Raw genomic sequence first — 25,548 nt, 5'->3', positions numbered from 1 at the left:
CACCCTCAGTATCAACGGGGCCCCTGGGTTTGGTTCTGCACCATGCAAATGCCCGTGCCATAAATGAATAATAGCAACTTTTTCTGCGTCTGAGGTTTGTTTGCTTTTGCTTTTTCTTGGACAGTGAACCTGTGCCTTGAGAAAATGAGCAAAATGTCTTTAATGTCCATGCCACCAATGAGGCAAATGTAGTGCATCTAATCTTAATCTATATTGTTTGGACTTTTGTTCAGTAAATCAGCTAAAAGAAAGAACACATTTCTTCTTTAAAGTCCCTTCCCCGCCCCTGCCGTACAAGTGTTACTTCCTGCCCTTCTGCTCTCTCGGTAGCGCTTCCCTTTCCTGTTTTGGTTATAAGTCTTCATAGGGACTCCTGGCTTGTCTCCCTGCCAAAGTTATCTTCTCCTCTGCAGTCAGGTGCAGGAGCCTGTTTGGGTTTAAGCACAGGTGCTGGGTTTGAGCATATACTCCTGCGGGGTTGCCTGACCAGGTCATCCTCGATGGCAGGCACGTAAGTACCTGGGGACCGTGCAGGATGGCAGGGAGTTTGTTGACCGGGGTTAATGTGACTGGGTGGAAAGGAGAGCGTGTGTTATAAACGCAGAAGGTCTGCGCTTTTTTTATAGCCCCGAAGGATAACTTGTAAAAAATGGTAATTAAGCTTTTATGGCATCGTGGCGTTAATATGCATCCGCTGGCAGTGGGGGAGAGGCCGACTTGACGGAGCGAGCCTCCTTCATTCCTGGTCTGCCTCCGTCTGCTCCGGGGGAAATGTCACAGGTTTATTTGCATTTCTTCTGGGATTGAAGGGAAACCAAGGCAAAGCAATGCCAGCTTTCATGAAAGACCTTGATGTTGATTTCCTGTGTTCACTTAAGAGCCTGCCACTCCTGATTATTAGTTATGATTATGATCTTTCAAAGCCTTTGTTTAAGGTACTGTTCTCCTGAAATGTGGACACGGCTGGCCCTTGAGTGAGAGCACTCAGTCAGGTTTTTTCACTTGACAGTTCAGTTCAGAGTATTGCGTAATGTGTATTTTACAAGATTACTTACTTCTTGTTTTTATTTCTGTAATTTAAGGGTGAAGGGAAATAGTTTATATTAATAGCAACCTCATCTAGTCAAGTTGCTTTTTTACTCTTTTTGACTAATTGGGTTCATAGTGTTTCCCTGGGCCATTTACTTAATTTATTTTTAGGAACTTCTAAATATTTGCTTGATATTTATTTTCAGGAACTTCCAAAGTATATCCTCATGGTGGTATAAAAAAATCTCAAAGTGAACTACACTTCACTGCAGAAAGAAATGTTGCCTGAATTAAAGCAGTGGAGTTTCTCCATTAGGAGACACCAGTGACCCAACCTTGTTGGAGCAGGTGGGAGTTGAAAGGAAAGTTTCGTGGGGCACGGCATGGCGCTGGGAGTCTCGCTGCCTGGCAGCAGCACTTCTCTGAATCACTAGGCTTCCTCTGTGAAGCGCCTTTTGCAAAGCAGTTATCTTAAAGCATTTTTTTTTGAGATGTCGAGATACTGATGACTGGAGTTCCCCTTAGAATCAATTACGCTTCAGCTTGCAAAACCTACCAGAAAAGCTATGGGTTGAAATTAACTGCACAGCGTAGTTTCAAAATCTCAGCAACATAAGCTAAGCAGATGTGCCGGCTTACAAGGGCATCAACCTGCAGCCACTCCACTGGCCCTGTGTTTCCACTGGTGGACAGATGTGCTATTTAAGTGCTGTGGTGGACACCAAGAGATCAGGGTTCTCGCAGACTTTCTCTGGTGCCGCTGAGGACTGAGGTGCTCTGGACTGACAGTCAGGCCCAGGTGGAACATCTCTTCCGCTGCATTATCGTTTTGCATACATTATTTATTTTTTGTATTTCTACTCACTTCTCCCATGCTCAAGAGCACTGAAGGGTGACAGAAAGTATGAAAGTTTCTCTGCTCATGCCAGGATTGCATGCATATTCACAAATTTAGCAACTCATCTCCCAGAAGTCCTGGCTTAGTGTGAGACCTGGGTGCCCTATAAGCTGTCTCTTTTTTGGTTTCCAGCTGAAGTGTCTGCAATGGATGTCTCCAACTGTTACTCGACATGGCAGTTCCCACTGGGGATGCCAATGTAATCAGGGGGATTTCAAAATGAATGTCTCATTGCTTTCAGAAAGAAGAGTAACTCTTAAATAGTCTTCCTTCTGGAGGTGGACCTATGTTCATCTTATTCTTACTCATGTTCTGTGTACCAATATTTCCATTTCCTGCTGTGTAAAATATGTATTTATCTTGCAGGTGTGCCATGACTTTATTTAACAGCGTCAGTCTTTTTGAGAACTGTTTGTGTAGGAGGCTTTGTATATGCACTATTTTATTGTAATTATTTAATATTAAACTGTTTAGATGCTGGAGTTTAACAGTGGAGAAAGGTGCTGGCCAGGCACCTGCGGCAGATGCTCAGCGCAAAAGGCTCATCTCCTGCTGGCGATGCAGCCAAAGCCCAGCGCTGAAAGCAGGTCTTCCATGTGTACATGCAAGCTGAGCTGGAGGCCAAAACCCAGCAGCTCCTCCGGGAACTGGGCTTCACTTCAGGCTGACTGAGGCAAGGGTTGCACTGTCAGAGAGGTCTCTCTGCACAGGCAGGCAACCAGGAGTGCAAATTGGGGACTTCTGGCCACTCAGTCCATGGGTTGGTGTTTCAAGGGGTCCCACGAAGTGGGACTGAGGAAAGCAAATGGAAATAGTGTGTGTGGCGCCTCTGTATTATATATGAAACTGTGACTGCTGTTTTTCTAAATGTCTGCTAGAAAATATTTGGATGTCTGTGTGTCCCTGAGGATTGAAAGCTCCTATCTGGATGTAAAGTCCCTATGGATTTCCTCCGTCCTTTAGCGTGATTGGCAGCTAAATGCTCGTTTCACTCTGAGGTTTTGCTGCGTTGCTGAGGAAATAAGTTCTTCAGTGCTCTGGGACAGAGACAGGGTGAACGATGGTGACACCGACTGTCCTGCAGGTTGGGTTGCAGAGGGAAGTGGAGTTTGAAAAAGGAGGTCCCAAAAGGAGTCATAAGCATGATTGACATTGTGTTGGAGAAGTGAGGCTCCCAAAGAGAAATGGGGTCATGAGCAGAGCTGGTGGTGAATCTCGGGTGGGAAGGCTGGAGAGCTGCTGTACTATGGCAAGTTTTATTTGTAATGAGCTCATATCCCAGATGTGATCTATATGAGCCCAGGTGACCTGACTGACTTAAGTTCAGAGTGTCTCTCAGGTTTTTTGTTCTGTAAATCCTTTTGTCAAAGAGAAATGTCCATGTCTTTCTGTAAAGTTTACTACTGGAACACTTTCCCTGCAACCCAGTCATTATTATTTTTTTTGTAGTGAAAACAATTAAAATGTTTAGTAAATTAGTCCATTAGAATTTGCAGTACACGTAAAATGCTGCAGAAACATGACTTGAAGCTTACTAATTTTGAGGTTAACACAGACACGACACAGACCACACATCTCTCTATTCAGGATTTTGTATTTATGTTCGCTGTTTAAGCTGACATTGAGAGTTCTGTCAGCTTCTTAAATCAGCATCAGCATCTATTTCTTGCATGTCAGGTTTAACCACACAACTGTGACTTTCGGTAGGCAGACTCAGTGGACAAGTAGAGCAACACGTCTTAAATGGCTTGTGAGTTATCTCGCACATTCCGTGTGCTGGGGTTTTGTTCCCAGGTAGAACAAGCCTTGGGCAAAGTAATTTTAACACTTTCTGACACCAATAAGAATGGTTAGATCAATCCAAAATTATTTTTAATTATTATTCATTTAAAGGGGAGGAAATGGATGAGAATGGCAATAAAAAAATAAGGTAAATGTAGGTAAAAGTAGCTGTTTGCATTTCCTAAGAGTACCAGAAGACAGCTCGTGTGAAGGTGAGAGAATCATGAGCAGCTTGAAAGAAGGTAGATCTATAATAGATTCAAACCATGATTTCTATCAGGGAAGCTTTCACAGTTCATGCTAAGTGAATTTCTGCCTCAAGGAAACAGTTGTGTCTGTAAATATAAAGGACAGTGAAAGTCTCCCGGTCCAGCTGGCGTGCTGGAGTAGAGCCCACAGAATTAGATGTTCAACCCTGAAGTCGGTTAGTTGCCCTCATTTGTTACACCTTTTGTGAGCATGATTTGGTGACCCTCCAAAAAGTGTACAAAATTGCCACGGCTCTAGGAGAAGAGCCTTTCAAGAAGTCTTTTAAACCTCCCCGGCTGGTGCTGGACGGGGACCTGAGGCAGGGCTGGGGTAACCCTGAGCCATGGCAAGATCTGCTTTGGGTCACTGCTCACAGGTGGGCTCAGCGACTCAGTACCGTGCTCTGCAAAAGTTTTATTCCTAAGTAGAGAAAATAGGTCCGTGAAGGAGCAGCACAGCTTGGTATCTCGGCTTTTTCAAGTCTGGGACAGTAGAGAAAAGTCTTGGAGACCCTTCAGAGCCTCTCTACCAAAGACTTGCCTCCAAACATTACAATTTGCTCCCTTTTTTCTGTTTATTCTCTATGCCAGGTCTTTTGTGGTTCCGTCCTGAGCTTTTTGCTGGTATATTTGGATAATCCAATGGGCTAGGCAGCGTGAAACAGGAGGACTTTTCCCCAATCTGTGGCTCCCCCACTCCTGACCGCCACAGTAATTTCTGTCGTTTCATTTCCCTGTATGTTTCCTCCTCCTATTTAATTACTTGCAGGCAGCCAGGTAATGTCAAGCAGCCCCATTAAGCCTAATGTTATAATTCACAAAAAATGTAGATATTTTCCCCAAGACTTCCAGTGTTATCGTTCCCATACTCTTTGTGGCTCTTTTTTTTTTTTTTTTTTCCTGGCTATGCGACCTTGGTAATCATAAATTTACTAAAAGCTGGGAAGAAAGGACTGCATTTTTCAAGTTCTGCACAGATTGAAGAGGAGAGACATTTATGGGTGAAGCCGCCTGTATTGCAGCACTGTCTCAAAGTGCAGCTGCATTGCTACTCTCAACTGCTCCTGCTCCCCCCGAAAGCAGTAGTCTCTGTACCTTAACTGGTACCTATAAGCTCATTTGGGGCTGGAAGAGCTCCCAACACCGTTGCCAGCAAAGCAAGGAGGGTACAGCAAATCTGTGGGGCTGGCCCAAGCGCGCCACGCAGCCCAGGCACTGTGCTTGGCTGCTCACCCTTACTGGGGCTGGGCAAGACGTGTCGAAGTTGACCCTTTTGAGAAGGATTGACTCCAAATTAGCTAATCTGCTAATCTGTGAAGACGAATTGTAAAAAAAAAAAAGAGATGGCAGACAGTGGGTCAAAATGAGTTACACAAAATGAAGCAAACAGTCTCTCCTGCAAACATACTTTTTAAAAAAATTTATAGTTTTGTAATATTGAAATGATATTCTGTAAATCTCAATGGTGAATGCTGGATTTGAGCTACCAGCTGTGAATGAAGAATTTCTCAGTGCAGTCTGCTTCTATCAGATACTAAGTTAAGCAGATTTAGGCAAACAAGTTGTCCTGGTGCAGAGTTTTGCCATCCCACAAATGCAAAGCACTGAGGAGAAAATGTTCTCAGAATAGAGAAGGGTGGATATTAGGATTTGGATGTAAAGAGGTCCCTAGGAAGAACCCCTTCCCCTCCACATATAAATAAGGTGTCTCAAATCTGCCACAGAGCACACTGCAGCACATTGGAGTAGATGTTATGCACCAATGTGAAAAGTGCTATAATCAAGACCCCTGCATAATGCATTTTTTTTCTTTTTTGCAAGTAATTGTCTATGATGGAAACCCAAGTCAATAAGCCTGATGACTTGTGTGTTAATGTAACATAATAAAAACAGTAAGGGAACTAGTAATACTTGGAAAGGTATCTGAAACTTGATGAATCTTCTCTTACACGTATCTGTTTTTCAGTGACTGTCATGTATTCTTAGGAAAACAGGGCAAGTTCTAGAAGCTACACTCATGAGTTTGTGGATAAATACTGATGTCTGCCAGACTTTTCTCATGGAGGAGGAATATGACTGCACAATAGTGTGACTAAAACCCATATTTATTATCTGTTATGTGTAGTTGACGGAAGTATTAATAGTGAATCGTCTCAAAAATAACACAAAATTTTGCTGGAGCTTTGTGAAACCAATGTTGCTTGATTTACTTTTAAAGTGATGGACTCCACAGAGGGTAATAGAGAGGTTCTCACTGACCTTTATAAGAGGAACATTTTCTGGAGTGTTTTCAGGGAAGCCCCTTAAAGCGGTAGTGGGAGAGTTGTGCTTTTTGTGGGCAGGATGAGTAAAGAGAATTAAGGCATTAAGAGTTACACCTCCATTTAGGGTGAGACAGCAAGCTAGCAATGGGTCCCTGGGGGCATTTTAGGTTTTGAAAGATTGATGAAGTGCTTTGCAGGAAAGGATTCCCCTTGTGCTGCACTTGTTTTATGTTCCTTTCTGTTATTTCACTGGAGGCCACATAACAGGCTTAATCCTGTTTCCATTTAAATGAATGATGAACAACTTCCATTGACTGCAGGCAGAGCAGGGATTGAGCTTGATGTGTTGCCTTATGTTACAGTAACAATTGGTTGTCATGCATTAAATATTGCTCCTGGGGCCTATATCTGTATTTCAATCAGGAGGTTGCAGAGGGGTTCTTTGCTACGGTTTTCAGTGGCAGCAAGGTCTGAAGGCAAAGTTGCTGTGTCCACTGGAATCTGGCTATGGCATTAGGAATAACACCACGGTAAGGCTCTCATGTCTGTATGGTTAGGTTGTAAGTAAGGATAATTTAATTATTTTTGAATAATTAAGGAGCCCATGGCAGTTGTGGGCTCCAAAATTCACCTGAAATAGAGACAACATTGAGGTTCAGACTTGCTCTGATGAAACCAGTGACATGTTCTTGCTTAGTTTAGTACAATAAGGCTTGTGGCGACCAGCGAGGCCTGGGGAGGGACCTGGTGTCACGCTGGCTGAGTGTGACTTTCGTGGTGACCGCAGGCTGGCTGGGCAGGGGTTGCTGTGACCCCAGGCAGCTGATCCTCCCCCACCTCTGGAGCTGGAGGTGGCACGAGACACCTGGTAGCACAGGCAGGTGGGCACCATCCAGCCATCAGGACCACACCAGAGGTTATTTTTAGCCATTCTGCTTCCACATGAAAAAGCCAATGCAGTGTACTTGCCTTTTCGCTGGTGCATTTCTCTGCCATCCTCCCCATCTGTGAATCTGAGGCAGAGCGAGCGTCCCCAGGCAGGTCAGGAGGATGCAGGCAATGCCGCCGCTGCTGCCAGTCTGCGGCTCTCGCACCAGTTGGAGGATTAGGCAGGCTGGAGTGAGCTCAAATCCCTCGGCTGCTCGTGTCAGATATGGAGAACCTGCCACGAGACATCAGCTTACCTTGAAAAAGGGATGGAGAGGTATTTGCTGGGTAAGTACATCAGCAAAGCCGCAGCTGTTCTCCAGGTATCTTGCATAACAAAGCAACAGCAACTGGTAGATGAGCTTGGTTTTATAAATTCTGAAGAATATAAATAAAATATTGTTTAGTCTTTCTGATTTGAATATAATGCTCCAGTAACAGAATCTAGCTGTTTCTGTCATTGCTCCCTCTGTAAATGCTGTGAAGAGTTTTCAGGCTGACCTCACAGCCTGGAGGAGGTCTGTGGGCTACCTGGAGGCTCTGTAAAGTGACTGGGGAAACAAGCCAGCGTCACTAGGATTTAGTGTACAATGGGAATGCACCTGCCTTGGAAATCTTTTTGAGACCCACAAATCAGAAAAGATTGAAAATTGCTGCTGTAATCTGCCCTGTTCCTCTTAATATTTACAGTAACATGCTCCCTTTTGTTGAAATCATGACAGTGAAGGGTCCAGGTGAGTTTGGGTTGGCAGCAGGTGGTATAATTTATAAGTGGTATAATTTGGGCTGGTGGCAGTGCAGGAATATGGTTTAGCGCTACCCAGGAGCTTCTCCTTTACTTGTTGCTGTACTAGTGGTGTATTACTGAGGGAAAACCAAAACAAAGAAGTACATGTAAGAGAGGGAAAAAAAGGATTTGTGTGCAAAGTGGATTATCACTTGATATTGCATTGCAGAAAGGAGGGGAGGTATATATCAATATATATGTCTAAAGCTAACAGGATGAGCACGAATGTAAGATCTCTGCAGTAAGTAAATACTAACCATTTTAAATCCCTGTTACATTTGAAGCTCCCAAAACTCCAGACTTTAGAGGATTCATTTTCTTCTTTGTATAAGGAAATCTTATTTCTTCTGATATAAGAAAAGTGGCTGGGAAGTCAGGATGGCGGGAAGTGAAATCCTGATCTGTATTGACATGTCACCTCAACAGTATTTGTCAGTGGCATTTCTTGCACATGAAAGGTGTATTTTAGCATGAATCAAGTATATGTATATTAGTCACAAATATGCAAACAAGAGGTAAAGAACCGATGCATTTCTATGAATCTACAGAAGAAAAATAGTTATTAATGCTGTACAAAATAACGGCTATGTACTTTAACACTGAAATGGAGACATTCATGGGTTCCCTTTTCCGACTTTCTTTGCTACTAGGATGAAGGAAAAAAGAGTTCATCTGTCTTTTTTGCACCATGTATTCTAGGACTTCTAAGTGCGTCAGTGGTTCTGAGTATTAGGCGTCAGCTGGTTAAATGTAATTGATTTTTTCAGTTTACCTAACGTGGCTTTTGGTTCAAGGTCTGCTTGCTTCCAATTTTAAATGTATAACTCAGCTGTGGATATCACGTTTATTTTGTCAGTAAGCTGTAAAGTATTGGTAAGTTTTCATGCAAATGTGAAAGGCTTCACTTGCCAATAGGTACATAAAATAAGTGGAGCATTCATACTGTTGGACAGTTTTCATAACATTTGTGTGATACTAGCTATTCCTTGGGGCCTAATATTTTTATAGAAAACAGATTATCAGTTCCAAACAGCAGCATACGGAAGGGTTTTTTAAGTCTATGAACACATACATGCCAGCTTTAATTTAACAGGCAGATTGCATTCAAAGGATCAGCAATCTCTTATAAAACATATGTTGTAAGTAGTTCTGATAATTTCTGTTGGTTTCTTTTCCTTGAAATATTTTCAGTAGTATGCAGCGAATTCCCTGGGTTTTTTATTTCTGATTTTGTTGTTTTTGGTCTCCAGTGAACAGAGTATTTGCCAAGCCCGGGCTTCAGTTATGGTCTATGACGATACCAGTAAGAAATGGGTGCCAATCAAACCTGGACAGCAGGGATTCAGCAGAATCAATATCTACCACAACACGGCCACGAACACCTTCAGGGTAGTTGGAGTTAAACTGCAAGATCAACAAGTGAGTAACTGTATCAAGTTTCCTGTAAATTAACCTTTGATCTCTTTTGATACCATCAGTTCTATACTTAATGCAGTCTAGCAACATTTCCTGCTCCCTGCAAGGTGCCTACGAGTTTGTTTACTCTAGTCATTCAGATTTTGTATAAGTTTTCGTGCACAGAATGTATCATAATTCATTACTGCTTATTTGCAAACAGTACTTTTGGTAAATGTCAGAGAGATTTTGATGTTACTTGTCCCCCCCCTCCATTTTTCCTTGTGAAATTAGTCTTATTTCGTTCTGCAGGTTTTGCTTTCAGCTCCACCTAACTTACTTTTTCCTCATTTTTAGCACTACGTATAAAAATGAGAAATAGATAAATTGTTCTGCACTGCCATCTCATACAGCATGATTGTGACATTGCTGCGATAAGTAATTAGTCCCTTGTAATGCGTTTTAATATTCTAGGTGCACATTGTGATCTGATTTACGGCGGCCTAAGGCCGCAGGACCTCCTTGGGCATTAAAGGAGCTATATGGGATTTAGATAATCAGAACTGGGATCAGACCCTCCTCGGGCACTGGTCCCAGCAGCCTGGCTGGTGGGTGTGCCGAGGAGTGCATGCCATCCATAACTACATGTCCTGCTTAGACCCTAAATAACAAAAACACACTTGGGTGGAGTAGCGGTGTTATACCATAGTGCCCTTTGCATTTTAGAGCAGAGATTTCGGAGTCGGGGACTCCCTCTGTGTGTCGGCATGAGGTGGGTGCGGCGATGGCAGCCCAGCCTGCCCAGTTGCCCACCTCTCACCTCACCCTGTGCCCTCAGAAAAAAGTGGGTGATTTTCTGTTTGTTCAGAGACTGGCGTTGCCTGCTGGGAAGGTGTGATGAGCAATGCAGCCAGTGTGAGATGGGCAGGGGCGGGACAAGCCGGGTGGGAGCCGGGGCACCAGCACCTCTCAGCTGCCACCAGTGTTAAATTGACCGATCTGCTCATGGAAATGCACATGATGTCCCTCAGCTGTCAGCTGTAATGATGCTCGGGGCAACTGGAGAGTCTAGGCAGGTTGCTTACTGAAGTGTTAATGACTTTTCTATGCTGTCTGTATACACAGTCATCATTTTGAAAAAGAAGCAGCAGAATAGAAATAGGTGGGGGGTATAGCACATTGGTTTTCAGCTCTTTGTAGTGCACTTTTGAAACATTTGCCCTATCTTTTGCCACTGCTTTTATCCTTCTCAGTAGAGGAAAGGCAATATATTAATATAGTTCCATTTCAAAAATAGAAAAAAAAATTGAAAATAAATGAAATATAGTGGCTTCTTAGTCAATTGTGAAAGCCAGTGTTGCTTTACAGAATCACAGAATCATTTTGGTTGGAAGAGACCCTCAGGATCATCAAGTCCAACCATGCTAGCTGTTTACATAGCCAGCAGGTGAATGTAGATGATTTTCATGTGACTACAATCAAAGATGCATCTGAATAGCTGGTGTAAGCAAAAGTCATTAAGTCTACATGTACATGTAAGGAAGACTATGTACCAGAGGTCTGTCTTAATCAGAGAACACAATTCAAAGAGTAGAATAAATTAAAAAGTCAAATATTGATCTGTACTTTAAACATGTTTTGCATTAACCGTAACATTTTATTTGTTTACAAATGTTCCTACTTATGAAGAGGCTGCACGTCATCTAAAAATCATCTCGATTCAGAAGGAAACAGAAGAATATATTTTTCTAGAGTGTAAAGACTAAAAATCTTCCCTCAAACAAACAAAAAGTACAGGTTACCTTAGTCACTTAAAACTGTCTAAAATATTTGCCTTAAATATGGTTACAAAAGTTTGGTATTAGGAATAAAGGAAAATCAAGACAGTGTAGCATAGTAGTATTAAAAGGAACATTCTGAAAGTCTCAAGATTCAGAATTTAATATATTTTATATGAGTCTCACATGGAGGCATAAGCTTGCTAGGCTTTCTAAGTATTTGCATTTAACAAGAGCAAAAATGAATTTCAGTTAGAATAATTCTCTGTGCAAGCCATTTCGTTCTTGTTCTCAGGTTGTGCTAAATCACACTGACAGCAAGGTTTCAGTAAAAGCTGTTGCTTTGCCAGGAAAGCCATATTTTTCAGAAAGGACCAATCTTCAGCTAATGTGTGATTTGGCATATAATGAAGCTAATGAAGCTGCACAGGTTTCCAAGAGCTGAGAGGCTAGTTTAAAATATGTAACACAACAGTACCACAGAGGAACAATTTTAAGTTTGATTACATACTGTTTGGCAAGGCACGGACTGGAGTAATCTTCATGATTTCACCCTTGCCTGTCTTGAATGTTTCCCTTTTAATTTTTGTTGTTTTATATTACACCTCTAATAATCTCTCATTTTAATTTGCATCACTTTTTTTTTAACATGTCTTCTTGTGTAAGCTCCTTTTATCGTCTTTTTCTAGCTGCCTTTCTGTTCTCTAGCCCTTTTTTGGTGCCTGTGTTAGAGTTTGTGATACTGTCTTCCCATTCTGCTCACCTTATCTGTGTTTATCTTCTTCTCTAGCTGACGGTGTCTAAGAAGTTCACCGCAAAGAAATATGGTTTTTAGAGTGGCAGAGCTCCAGCATCATTCTCACCACCAGGAAGTGGTCACCCGCCTCTTATTCTCCTTTTGTCTCTGGGTGACGTGCTCATCACCTGCTTGCGTGCAGCAGCAGTGTGAGATGATGGACCAGCAGCCCATGAATTCCCCTTTCTGCTCTGCCCACACGTGCACATTTGCATAGACTCATGCTGGTGTGAGCAGTAATCTTCAGAAAACCGGAAAACTTTTGAAGCTTTTGAAGTAGCCACAGAGGCCAGAACTGGTTTGAAGCCAGGGGCAGATCAGTATTACAATTGCTTGATGTCATGAGCTTTGGTGTTTCCTTGCAGCCTTCGTTTTCTTGTAGCCCGACAGTCGCAAGCAAACGGTTTACCCGTGTTGCGACTTGCCAGCGGTCGTTGTAACCCAGCCTGTTGTAAAGATGAGGTGTGTTAGCTTGTCACCATGCAAGAAGTTCGTAAAGCTAAAAACATACAAATGGTCCACCTTTGTTGCTTAGCTGACAAGCACTAGCTCCCGAGTTCAGAGTCCTAATCAACCGAGGGCTTAAGATTATGGTTTTGCATGGAGTGATTTCAGCTCAGGATGATCTCATCACCGAAAGCCATGTGCTGAACAAATAGGCGGGGAGGAGGGTGCAAGTCAAAAGTGCATCATATCTCCTGAGGGTCTGGTGCATTGATGTGGCTAAGAAATGAATGTAAAAACAGGGCCTTAGGGAAGGTAGGACATTTGACGTTTGAGCCTATGCCAAAACTGAAATGGGGACAGCATTCTTGGGATATAAACTAAACCACATTTTTTGAATAATAAAGAGCTAATTAATCAGCACTGTAGCTTATTAAAAGTGGTCAGGTTTGGGCCTGCTTATAGAAGTAAAGAATCTGGCCTCAACTATGGAAGTTTTTAGCTGCTACGCCATACCCACCCTGGTCGAGCAGTTATATGACTGTTCCCATGGTAGTGCAGCAGACCCCAGGCTGATAACAAACTTCTGAGCCATTTCATATTCTGTAATACAAAACTGTCAGTGAAGAATTATAGGAAGAGTTAGAAGAAAAGTTGTTATGGACAAATCCATTACTTATTTCTGCAAGATTTCCAGTAAGTTTCTCCAATTCACCTATTACAGACTACGTCTGTAACTTAAAAGATGAACTGTTGGTCTGCTCAACATGGCAGATGGTATCTTACTGACATACGAAGCTTTAGCGTAAAGATCCCTTCGAAGCACCTGTAAAACAACCGTTATGCTCCAAACAGGGAGACCTTCTTTAATTACTGCTCTGAAGCACTTAGTTATGATCATGTGCCTTGCAGAGTCTCAACACCATCTGTACCAGATACCTGTGTGCACTCATTCTTAACAACAGCAGGAGAACCCATCCTCTTTTTTTTCTCTTTCTAGAAACTTTAGCCAAAGGAGATAAAATGGAACTGGCTATTTTACATTTTACTTCCCAATTTTAAACTCTCTGTTTTGAGTTTGAAGACAAGGTATTACGTGTGCAGGCATCCTAATAATTAATGAAGGTCAACATTCAAATTCTGGTTTTATTCGACTGAAGGAATCAGGCTCTCAGTACAGAGTGGATGCTCTGAGTTTGTTGAGTTGATGTTCTGGGAAAGCAAATTTTGAACAGTTTACCTGACTTCTATTAAATGATTTTTGGCATAGGTTTTTACAATTTCTGTCTTTCGCTATCCAACCGCACTACACCTTCTCGTGCTCCTTGGTCTTTAATAGTGCTTGTCCTTTGAAACAGGATATTATTTTTGTGGTTGATAAATACTCACTTTGCAAAGTCTGATAGAAGCTCACAGTCTTTCTAAACATTTAGTCAAAGATACTGGCTGTGCCCTCTCTTGGTTAAGCTACTCAGTAGTGGTTGGTACATGTTAAAACTATTGGGTTGGTAATCCAGGCATGAGTCTACTTGATACTTCAGAGACCCCTTGAGTGTGAGCAATATTGGTACAGGCCCTCTGAGTGGCAGGATGGGGGTGGGGTCACCATTTTTCAAGAGAAAAGGGCCATCTAAGTTGTCAGATATACGAGTGAGTTCATGGCTTTGCTGTGACTGGAGTGTCATGGTTTCCATGTCATTCTGGTTGGTGTGGGTGGCTTCCGTAAAACATGCTGGTGATGCAGTTCCCATTTTCAGGGGACCAACTCTTGGGAGCCTGTGTACCAAATGTAGGCTGCCTTGCATCTCCCTTTGGATCACAGGTCACGAGTTTCTCTATGAAATGTGGCAAAAAAAGCAATGTAGGTCTGATTGCTGTCCAGTGCATTTACATGGAAACTTAATAATGATATTGGTTTGAGAGTAACACTTTGACCAGACACCTGATGTTTAATAACCACTAGGATAATTTATGCCGGAAGCTAGACCAAGTATTCAAAGTCTATCTGGTATGTCACTGTTTAATGCTGGCTCAGGTAAGAAAACGCATCATAGAAAAATATAGAGTGTATCTGTAATTATCTACTGTGTAGTGGCTTCTTTGCTGGTTTCCATAATTTTTTTAATATAAATATAGTATAGTTATAAGACATCTGTTAACTGTCTATATCAATGAGACAATGTCATCTGTCAACACTAGGAATGTGTGAAAAACAATTTGCTCCATATGTATTAGGTGCTCATCTAATGTTTTTCTGCCAATTTAAATTGGCAGTCCTCTGAAGAGTCAAAACTCAGAGCTAGGAGTCATTCATCTTTGAAATGAGTTTTAAAACTCTGCTTTTATAATTGAGAAGAATTGTCAGTCATGTCACAAAAATGTTAATCTGATTAAATATGTTGGAGTTTTTTAGATGCAATAATAGTGCTAGCAGAAAACTTTCCAAAGTACTGGTGAATCAGACTGCAAAAAAGATGTATTGGTGGGTTTTCTGGTGTGTGGGATCCACCTGTAACAAGAAATACTGTGTACAGCATTTATTTGTTATTGGCTCTCTGTTTCATTGTCTTTAGTTGTTGCTCCCACCTTACCAAGTCCAGGAGGGTAAGACTTGTGCTAAGTGTGAACTCCTGGACAGCATGCACCAAGATCCTCTTCCTACTCCTCTGTACCAGTGTCCAGTCTGCCTAATTTACAGATGAGCCATGCAAACTGGTTTGATGGAGGATTTCCACTGGTAGGCTTTCAACGAGGACCAGAAATTGTGGGCTTGTTCTGGCTCTTGATAAAACTTCAGTCAAATTTGCTCCATTTCTAGAGACAATCTTGAATATTCAAAACCAGATTTGCTATATTTGAATAATGAACTTCAGACTTTCCCTGCTCATAATTTTAAGTTTCTCTGTCCCTGGTTCCCTACTGCCCCAGCCTCTGTGGGCTGATGAAGAGTGAGCCTCCATTTCCCACTCCTCTTTGTTCCACTGCCCCTCTTTATGAGAATAATTATGATCCTTCCTGTAGGCATTTTGTTTCTTAAATTCGCATTGCAACAGGGTGCCATTGTCACCACGCAGATGGATATCTTGAAGTGCTATGTCTGCCGTGGGTCTGGATTATTAGAGATGCCTCTCCACTTTGAGCTTATGCTTTTAGCATTGGAGGTTTCTGGCCAGATCCCAGGTGTACTGTGTAGCTGGGTGTCCCGTGTGCCCTGCCCAAAGACAAAGAGGGCATTGTATTTAACAGACTAAATCAGAAACGCCCTTTTGCTGCAGTCACTCCTTACCTGGAAATTGCAACATGTACAGCAAGGGAAGAGGTGGGAGAGGAAATATTTAGTTGTCTGGTTTTATCACTGCCTATCTGATTCTAGAGAAAAAACTCAACATAAGAAGCTGGTGGTGAGCAGGCTTACAGGAGGACAAAAGCAGAGCCGATGCAGTGAGTCAAGCATTTATCTGCTGTAGGGCAGGGTTAGTTCCAAGAGCTCTGTCTGGCTCTTTTTCTGACAATTCTGCGTGATCACCCCCCGAAAGATGGCAACAGCTGCTGGCCCTGGCTCCTGACATCTGTCTGCTGCATTGCACAGCTGTATCCTGCAGAGGTGCTGTAGAAAACACAAGCAGGTAATAGATTTTGTGAAACTAACTTGCAAGTCCCCGAGGCTAAATTGAACTGTTATAAATCTCACCCTCAGATGTGGGTCTTCTGTCATGGAACACACAGTGCCTACAGTACAGCCATGTAGGAGCTGCCACAGGAATTGCCTCTACCAATTTAATTAACCTTTACCAAAGGGTTGACGTTTTTTCCCGGTATAAATAAAACTGTTTTTAATCTTCACCCCTTTCTTTCAAATCACAGGTAGTGATTAATTACTCAATTGTGAAAGGACTGAAGTACAATCAAGCAACACCTACCTTTCATCAATGGCGGGATGCACGGCAGGTCTATGGCTTGAATTTTGCAAGCAAAGAAGAGGCTACCACATTCTCCAATGCAATGCTGTTTGCTCTGAATATCATGAACTCACAAGATGGAGGTAAATTAGCAGCCACTATGCTCTTTATTAATCTGTGACATTTTACAATGCTTGTTATCAATCACCCAGTGCAGTTGTGTTGGATAGTATGCACTTATAAAATATGTTATAAGGAAAAAAGTTAGTCTCTGGTAGACAGCCATCAGCATTTGCAGTGGTATGAATTGCAGATGTTTTCAGGTTTTATTCCCTTTCCTTCTAATTTTTCATGGTGCCTTAACTCACGATAGGAAATTAATGGTTATTTGGGAATGCCTATTTGGGAATGCCTACTAATTTATGTAGATCTGTGTATGTATTGTATTACATCTAAGTTTGCAGAATGTAACTTAAATAAACAGAAGCTACATTTTATAAGGTAGAACTTGGAGATGGTATTTCCATTGTGTTGGCTGTCAACTACAGCTGTTGGTTCTTCTGGGATGACTTTCAAAAAGAGGAGTGTTTGGCATCTCAGTTATTTCATAAGGTAAAATGCGAAGGCTCGTACTCTGGATGTTGACTGATGTTGTTCCTAAGTACTATATTGACTGCAGTTGAGGACTGTGATGAGTTTTACTGTTTTGTGAAATTGTCCTTGCACTAGCTTGACGAGGGCCCAAAGTAAAGTCCCAGTTTCTCAATGGAAACCGGTTTCTGGTCTGATCTCTGCAGCTCCTGGGCTCAGAACAGAAAGCAGTCCTTGTGTGGTGTATTTTTTCCTGCAAAATACACACTGCAGCCCTATTTTCCTTTTGAAAACACAGTGAGTCAGGGTTTACATCACTTGCAGCCGTGCAGGTGTCACTGCAGTGTTCACCATGAATGGACAGCAGCTCTTGAGAGAGGTTGTTTCCTGACAACCTTCAATACACAAATATGTCTTACTGAAAGAAGTTTTTGTAGCATAAAAGTTCATGTTTGTTCTTTTACTATTTCCATTAATCCTATTAAGCTGACTAATGCAAAAGTCATCAAAAATCAAGACGTCTTAAATTCTGAGCCATATTTAGAAGTGCTGAGGACTGAATTCTGCCTTCTTCAGCTTGAACTTTTTCGGCTCTAGTTGTACCACAGCAGGAGCCTTCAGGAGGAAATCTGGCCAACACTCACCAGTCCTAAATTCATGTAACTCTAAAGAGTACGGAGATCTTTGGCTGCTCATGTGCCCTCAAGCCCTTTGGACCACCAGATGAGACTACAAAATATGGATACTTTGACTATGGTCTTGATGTAGTGATTGGTTTAATGTCTGAGATGAGTCTGCCTTTCTTCTGAAAGATCTTAAGTTTGATTTTGGTTTTGTTTTTTTTTTTTCCATCTGTCTCTTCCAGTCAAAGGGAGTGGAGTTTTTGCAGGATTTTGAGGTTGTTCCAGGGAGGTGCCTTGTGGAAACATGAGTCCCAAGATGAGAATTTATTGCTCTTAGGCTAAAATAAAAGAAACTGTTTTGAAGTGGATACTTTAGTTATGTTAGCTATTCCTAGCAAAGGACAACAGGTATTTTTAAGAAAGTATTTTTGAGTACTTGAAAAGCGTATTAGATTTCTGAGTAGTTTATGAATATACAGCAAACTAAAATTTGCATTTTGGGGAGTATTCTTTTATTCATTTACTTAGCACACCAAAGTGTGCTGGAAGCTTTACGGACATTAGATCCAGCCCATGCTGAATAGCTTGCATTAAAAGTTCGTAGTTTTCACATAGACATAAATTGAGTCACAGATGACCTACTTTCTTTTCTAGAAAAGAAATATGGTCTGGTAAGCATTCAGTCTTCAACAGCCCCTTTTCTCTCATACATAAAGTGTTAAAAGTTTCAAAGATTTCCAGTTGTCCTATTCCTTACAACTGAGCTTGTCAAAAACTGAAATTTGGTTTAAAGGGAATTTCAGCATTTGTGATTTTAAAAAAATCTCTAATTCTGTGAAACAAATTCCCCAAACATTTATTTTAATCAAAGTTAGTTTTTAATTACAAAATTTATTTCTATAAACATTTCTCTTTAAAATTATATTAGCTACAAATTGATAATACAGTAGATTATATTGAGGACTTTTACATCATCATAAGTTTCCCACTTATTGCAGTGATGTGAGTTGACAGCAAAAGTACATAACGGATATAAGGTATAAAATGTTTTTTCAGATCTGCTCTTCTAGGCTCATATAGCACATAAGCTTTTGTGGGCATGAATTAATGCAAATAGGAATTCACACAAATACACACATCCATATATCTTTTCAGGCATAGCCACTGCTGGCATACTCCATCCATTCTGCTGCCTGGATGCTACATTAGAGTTTGCTTTTTCATATGGAAGAATCATTAGGAAAAAAATGTATGTATTATATCTACGCATCCATGTATTAAAGTTGCTCATGTGCTTATGCAGATGGATGACAGCTTTAAGGAGTGCATTTGTAAGCACAGAACTGCTCACACACTAATAAAATCCTCAACCAAAACCAGAGAGTTAAACAGAGGTTCCCTCTGGCCTCCTTAGTACAGAGTACCCTATCTAACTGCTAGCTCCGGTCTGGGATGTGCTACGTGCCCTACTTGGGATGTGCTATTTCTAATGTTTACTTGTTTTGTATATTCCTTGTTGAGACATTATTGTGTTTAGGTACTGCTAATTTTCCCATAATTGGATACAGATTCTGGCTTCCATGGCTGCTCCTCCCTTCATTCCACCACCCACTTGCATAGACTAAAATTAATCATGGTAGACTACAGCAGAAAACCTGAGACTGCATCATCTCTTCAGCAGACGTGGAATCAGGGTACTGTAACATTTGGGAAAATAACTAGTCTTGTTCACAAAGCAATGGTGTGGGTTTTTGAATGGCGCATTAAGCTGAATTAGTTTAAAAAAAATGATAGCAGTCCGTGTTTTGGGGAGTTGGAAATAGTTTTTAGTCAGTGCTGATTTTCAAATGGGTGAGTCACTTCAAATGAATATACAGTTATGAACTAGCATTGAGCATTACTGTACTGTCCCACTTCTTCATGAGAGAGACTACGAGACCTGAGATGATTCACCATGGATGCTGATCTTTCTGTGTGATTACATGGGACACTAGCGAAAACTAAAGTGAGTGCTTCGTTAAATGGGCTGAATCAGATCCTAAATCCAGCTGCTGACTCACGAGCCTGTGTTAATCTGGGTTGCCTGTCAAGATCATCCCTGGGGAGGGAATCCTCCCAGGAGGCTGACGCCCCGAAACTTGGGAAAGTAGGGAGAAAAGCCATAGTCTGAACTTGCTGTCTGGTCTTATTTCTGCAGCGGATGAACTCGTGCCCATGCCCATGGAGAGGGCTGGCCACTGACAGTTCTCAGTGCTGCGATGGGGGGTGTCATTAGGGGTCATCAGGGGCAGTCAACATGGCTTCACCAAGGGGAAGTCGTGCTTGACCAACCTCATAGCCTTTTATGAGGACATAACGAGGTGGATTGATGGTGGCAAAGCAGTGGATGTGGTCTACCTTGACTTCAGTAAAGCATTTGACACAGTGAAATCCTTGCTGCTAAACTGAAGAAGTGTGGTCTGGACGATTGGGTAGTGAGGTGGACTATGAACTGGCTGAAGGAAAGAAGCCAGAGAGTCGTAGTCAATGGAGTCTGGTTGGAGGCCTGTATCTAGTGGAGTGCCTCAAGGGTCAGTACTGGGACCAGTACTATTCAGTATATTCATTAGTGACTTGGATGAGGGAATAGAGTGCACTGTCAGCAAGTTTGCTGATGACACCAAGCTGGGAGGAGTGGCTGACACGCCAGAAGGCTGTGCTGCCGTCCAGCGAGACCTGGACAGGCTGGAGAGTTGGGCAGGGAAAAGTTTAGTGAAATATAACAAGGGAAAGTGCAGAGTCTTGCATCTGGGCAGGAACAACCTCAGGTTCCAGTATAAGTTGGGGAATGACCTCGTAGAGAGCAGTGTAGGGGAAAGGGACCTGGGGGTCCTGGTGGACAGCAGGATGACCATGAGCCAGCACTGTGCCCTTGTGGCCAAGAAGGCCAATGGCATCCTGGGGTGTATTAGAAGGGGGGTGGTTAGTAGGTCGAGAGAGGTTCTCCTTCCCCTCTACTCTGCCCTGGTGAGACCTCATCTGGAATATTGTGTCCAGTTCTGGGCCCCTCAGTTCAAGAAGGACAGGGATCTGCTGGAGAGAGTCCAGTGCAGAGCCATGAAGATGATTAAGGGAATGGAGCATCTCCCATATGAGGAAGGGCTGAGGGAGCTGGGTCTCTTTAGCTTGGAGAAGAGGAGACTGAGGGGTGACCTCATTAATGTTTATAAATATGTAAAGGGTGAGTGTCAGGAGGATGGAGCCAGGCTCTTCTCGGTGATAACCAATGATAGGACAAGAGGCAATGGATACAAACTGGAACACAGGAGGTTCCACTTAAATATGAGAAGAAACTTCTCAGTGAGGGTGACGGAGCCCTGGAACAGGCTGCCCAGGGAGATTGTGGAGTCTCCTTCTCTGGAGACATTCAAAACCCACCTGGACACCTTCCTGTGTAACCTCATCTGGGTGTTCCTGCTCTGGCAGGGGGATTGGACTAGACGATCTTTCGAGGTCCCTTTCAGTCCCTGACATTCTGTGATTCTGTGATTCTGTGTGTGCGGCATCCACAGGAGCCTCTTCCAATGCCTGTCCCCAGGCGGGTAACAACAGCCTTACAGTGCCGGAGTTGAACATGTGCCCAGCTCAGTCTCATGCTTTGTGAGGGTGCTAATGATCATGGTGGGAGTGGTCTGAAATGAGATAAAATAAGACTAAAAAGAAAATAATAACACAGATGTGTACCATCCTTCTTTTAGAGGTTGACAGTTGCCTTGTTGAATCACAATTGTTTACCTGCCAACTTGTGTATATGCCTAATAACTTTGATTTCTTTATACGTCTCTTTAATCTGTTCTCTGTAATAAAAAATGAAGAGTTGGTCCTGAACCAGCCTGCAAAATGAGAGCAAATAACCTTGACTTGCTCATTACCACTCTCTTGCTTACAGTTCTTTAATCGTGTCATCGTGAGACCACTAGTATGACAAATGACTTGCCATTCAATTGGTCTTTTTTCATGGGTGTCCACTTTGTGAAGCCAGGCCTTTTTCTGGCATGAGTTACCTGGTGTCACCAGCTTGTCACCTGCAGCCAGGTTTCTCTGGGGACAGAGCATCACCCCTTCTTGCTGAGGGATACTGCAGGAGAAGTATTTTCCATGGAATCTGCCCGCAGGCTGTTTGATGTCTGGTAAGCAGACAATCTTCATGTTCTTCAGGGCTTACATCCTCTTAGATTTAACAAATGCAAAGACTGGTGGCAGCGTGGTACAGTTATTGGAGCAGGACATAAGGTGAGGTTATCAGCAAGCTAAAATGGGCAAGTTCTTCCGTGACGTAATTTTGTAGGAAAGCTGATGGTGCCCGTGATGAAGGTAACTCCTTCTGCAGGGCTTAACGGAGCCTGTACACTCAGCGCTTCTCCCACAGAGTGGGTACACTGCCCTGAGAGAGGGAATGAGACTATTTTCTCTCCTTTCTTGCTCCCCAAATCGCTAGGGACAGGCAAAGGAACGGCTTCATTTCTTTCCTTCCTTATTTACTCACTTCAGACACTGTCCTTTCTTCCCTGCTCATCCCTGACAGCTCCTGCATGTTTCCATCAGAAAATTCTGCAGAAGGAGGCAGTGGCTTTGCTTTGTGGCTTCCATGGTTTAAAGACTTGGTACATCTTGGAGAAGAGCGGAGAGTCTGATACATGCAGCCTGCTGTTAAATGCTGCCTATGACATAGTGAATACAACATATTATGGACTTTTGCTTTTCTTTTGATGTCTTTGCCCTGGGGACTTGGATAGATATTGTTGACATAAAATGCAAGAAAACAGCATGTGCTGGAAAGCCTTATGCAGAGGGCATTGTTGAAGAGTTAGTCATAGGTAAAGAGGTCAGCTGCCTTATCTGACTAAGAAGAGAGAAGTTGGAAGAAAGCATGCAATAGTGAGGAAGAGGTTTGAAGACAATGAATACTGTTGGGTTTTTTTTTTTTTCTTTTTGCTTGTAAGAAAGCCATTTTCTTGTTCAGAGTATAAGTGGCTTACAGACCACATGATACAGATGTGTGGTTCACAGATGGTGCAGAGGTCAGCCCCGTGCCTTCCGACATGGAACTTCACAGACCCAGCTTTAACTCTGCAGGGAGGATGTTTTGGCAATCAGAAGGATTACTCCTCACTCCTCTTGTAGCAGATCTACTGGCTTTACTTTTTCACTATGGTGGATTATTTGGCATGTATTTCTCCAGATCCCTTTCCTACAAGTTGTATTTGGTGAAGTTCTTTGGAGTTTGAGATTTTTTCCCATTTCTTCAGTCATTCTGCTCTTATCCTAGTCCAGAAGTGACTGCATTTCTGTGTTGCTGGGAGGAAGTTCCTTGGAAAGCACTTTGAGCCCTCCAAAGGCATTGATTCATCTAACAGCAGATAAACTGACAGTATATACCATAAATTTTCTCTCCTAGTTAAATGCCTTAAGTATTTGTATGGTTTCTGTCAGTGCAGGATGTGTGCGAAGATTATGGTGCACTGGATTTCAGATGAAAGTCCACACTAATTATTTTTTCATTAGAATTTTGTAATGATATATTCAGTTCATTTTTTCATTGGAATTTCTCCAACCAGTCTTGCATCTCTCTTGATATTTCAGTGGCACTGAAGTGTAACTGCTGGGAGAGTCAGTCAGCTGCATTCATCTTCTACAATGCAGCAACTGTTTTATTTGATAATATTGCCCCAAGACTTCCCAGCACCACAAAGGACATAGTGTGGGAAGACAAAAGACTGCATCTTCATTACAGTACTGCATAATACATAAAATAACACATCAATAATGGAGAGGACCCACCACAGAACACAATGCCCACTTGCAGACAGCTGGTTCCAAAACCATGCTGATGTAAAGAGATCTGTGCCCCATGCAAGGCACTTCATGCACTGCACAGCAGGCTGGTTTCCCACACTATCAGGTGTGTCAGTGCAGATTATAAACCACTAAAATGGTATATTCTATGCGCATTGTACTTTAAGTGTGCTAATAACATTTAAAGACTCATAACCCTGTAACCTCATATGGTATAGACATCGCAGGACACTGAGCGTGCCATTATGCTGCAGGTCTTTTAACCAAATCATCCCAGAAGTTTTTCCTATTTATAATGTGGGCATGGAGAACTTGTAAATAGCAAACTTTTAAACTTACTAGTGTAAATACAATCCATGTGGTCAGACACCTAGTGCTAGCCAAAATAGCAAGCCACAGGCAACAGTTAATGTGGTGCATGTTAAAAATACAAAAAGCTTTTTCTCCTCTAAAACAGCTTTCCCAGGGGAATAAGTCTTTCCCAAGTGACATCTTCCAAAAGCACCAGAGAAAGGTTTAGAGAAATACATTTCACAGGTGTTTCAGCCTCATGCCTGCTCCAGTTTCCATATAAACTTTAGCCACTCAGAAATGCACTGTAGATTGGGCAGTTTCTGATCTAACTTGCTGTGCTTTGTAAGTCAATGAAGAGGAAGAGAAAATTCAAATAAGATTATGAACTTTTTCTTTTCATCTGCTGCGTTGCTTTATCACTTGGTCTGTTCCAGAAAAATCCACCTGGCTTACAAATAACCTTTTAGTATGCTGCTTACTATAGTAATAAATTCCTTCCTTTGCAAACTGGACAGAGATGAGCTGTTACTCAGCAAACAGGGTGTGAATTTATTTTCTTGAGCAACCAGTGAAGAGCACTCCCCAGCCAGTGTCCCACCGCGTGGTCAGTGGTTCCCATCTCTGCCCCATCCTTGAGGGCAGGAGTCGCTCGTGACCACAGCTGAGAAACATCAGCTTGGGCCATATTAGCACTCACTGTGTCTTGCTTCCAAGGCTCCTCCTTACTGTGCCGATGGGGATAACAGTCCTTATACAAGCCCACTGCCCATGTTTCCAAAACCACCAACACTTCTGGAATTATGGGCACTTGCCTTGCAACTTCCCCTGCCTGCAAAACTGCTCAAGTGCCCTCTTCTCAGGTTAACCTGGGTTTCCTGAGGTGGATATATGACACGTCTAAGACCCTGGGTACACTTCATAAGTTGAGTTCACATTAAGAAAAACATGTTTAAAACCAGAACTGGAGGAAGTTGGCCCAGCCAGAAGAAGCAAAGAGTAAAACTGGTTAATCTTCCTATTAGCTTGGCTCCAGCTGAGTGTGGAGCACAGGAGGTGAACTGCTTCGCTCATGAATAGATAAACTGGGATTACAGACAACTTTCAGTGTTAGAACTGTAAATATCATTGCTATTATTCATATGTCAGGAAGTATCAAACCATTATTTAACTATTCTGCTCTATAGAAGTAGGCATTGGGTTTTTTTCATTCACTTTTCAATCCTCCAGATGGTAGGGATCCATGGCAGAAAGTTTTCCAGGGCAGTGAAGTGCTTTCCCAGTGTTACGCTAATAAAACCCCATGGCATGTTGCTTGTACGCATCTTAGCCACTTTTCTGCAAGACTCTATTATATCCCTGCTTAGAGCAATGGCAACGCCAGAGCCGCTGTCGTGCGTCTAGAACAACAAAAGGTGCCTCTGTTCTTTGAAGAGCATAACAAATCTAACGGCTCTTGAGTCTCTTGCCGATGGTTTTTGCTGCACTGAATTCTTCTGCGCTAAATGAAAACCACTTCAGGAAGGAAGCTGTCTGGGGAGAAAATTGTTGAGAGATTTAAGAGGGACTTGTGCACATTGAGAGCAAAGACTTCTGCTAGTGAGATTCCCTTGCCCCGTTGCCCTCAAACCCTTGATTTTCTGAAACTGCTGCAAACTGGCAAAGTTCCTGGAGCTCAGTGGTAGGAGATGCAATGTGGCTTTTTCAGTAGACTACAGTAAGTGGCAGAATATATTAGCTTAGGAAAAAAGTAATTATCAGAATTTAAGAAGTCCAGTAATTTATGTGCAAGCAGTGGGGGCCAGATTTTGTCCATTACTCATTTGGAGACCATTTGTAGGATGTTTCCTTGCTCAATACACCTCTTCATCTGGGAAGGGCTCCTTTCTGGACAGTCTAGTCTGGGCTCTGTATACACCATGTCCTGTGTCAAGCCACAGCTGTGAGTGGAGCTCAGCGTC

General features: G+C 42.4%; 1 protein-coding gene across 2 annotated transcripts in view; it reads left to right on the top strand.

Moving 5' to 3' along the window:
- Positions 1–25,548, top strand: part of EVL (Enah/Vasp-like) — a 128,389-nt gene that overhangs the window by 44,132 nt on the left and 58,709 nt on the right. For both annotated transcript variants that reach the window (XM_065635828.1, XM_065635827.1), the window contains exons 2-3: positions 9,186–9,354; positions 16,213–16,390. In XM_065635828.1, coding sequence (XP_065491900.1) covers positions 9,186–9,354; positions 16,213–16,390 — 347 coding nt within the window. The remainder of the gene's footprint in view (positions 1–9,185; positions 9,355–16,212; positions 16,391–25,548) is intronic.

This window comes from Caloenas nicobarica, chromosome 5 (genome assembly GCF_036013445.1).
Source record: "Caloenas nicobarica isolate bCalNic1 chromosome 5, bCalNic1.hap1, whole genome shotgun sequence".
In the NCBI taxonomy this organism is placed as follows: domain Eukaryota; kingdom Metazoa; phylum Chordata; class Aves; order Columbiformes; family Columbidae; genus Caloenas; species Caloenas nicobarica.
Note: the sequence above shows the minus strand (reverse complement) of the source record. Positions and strands in the feature narration are given on the sequence as shown.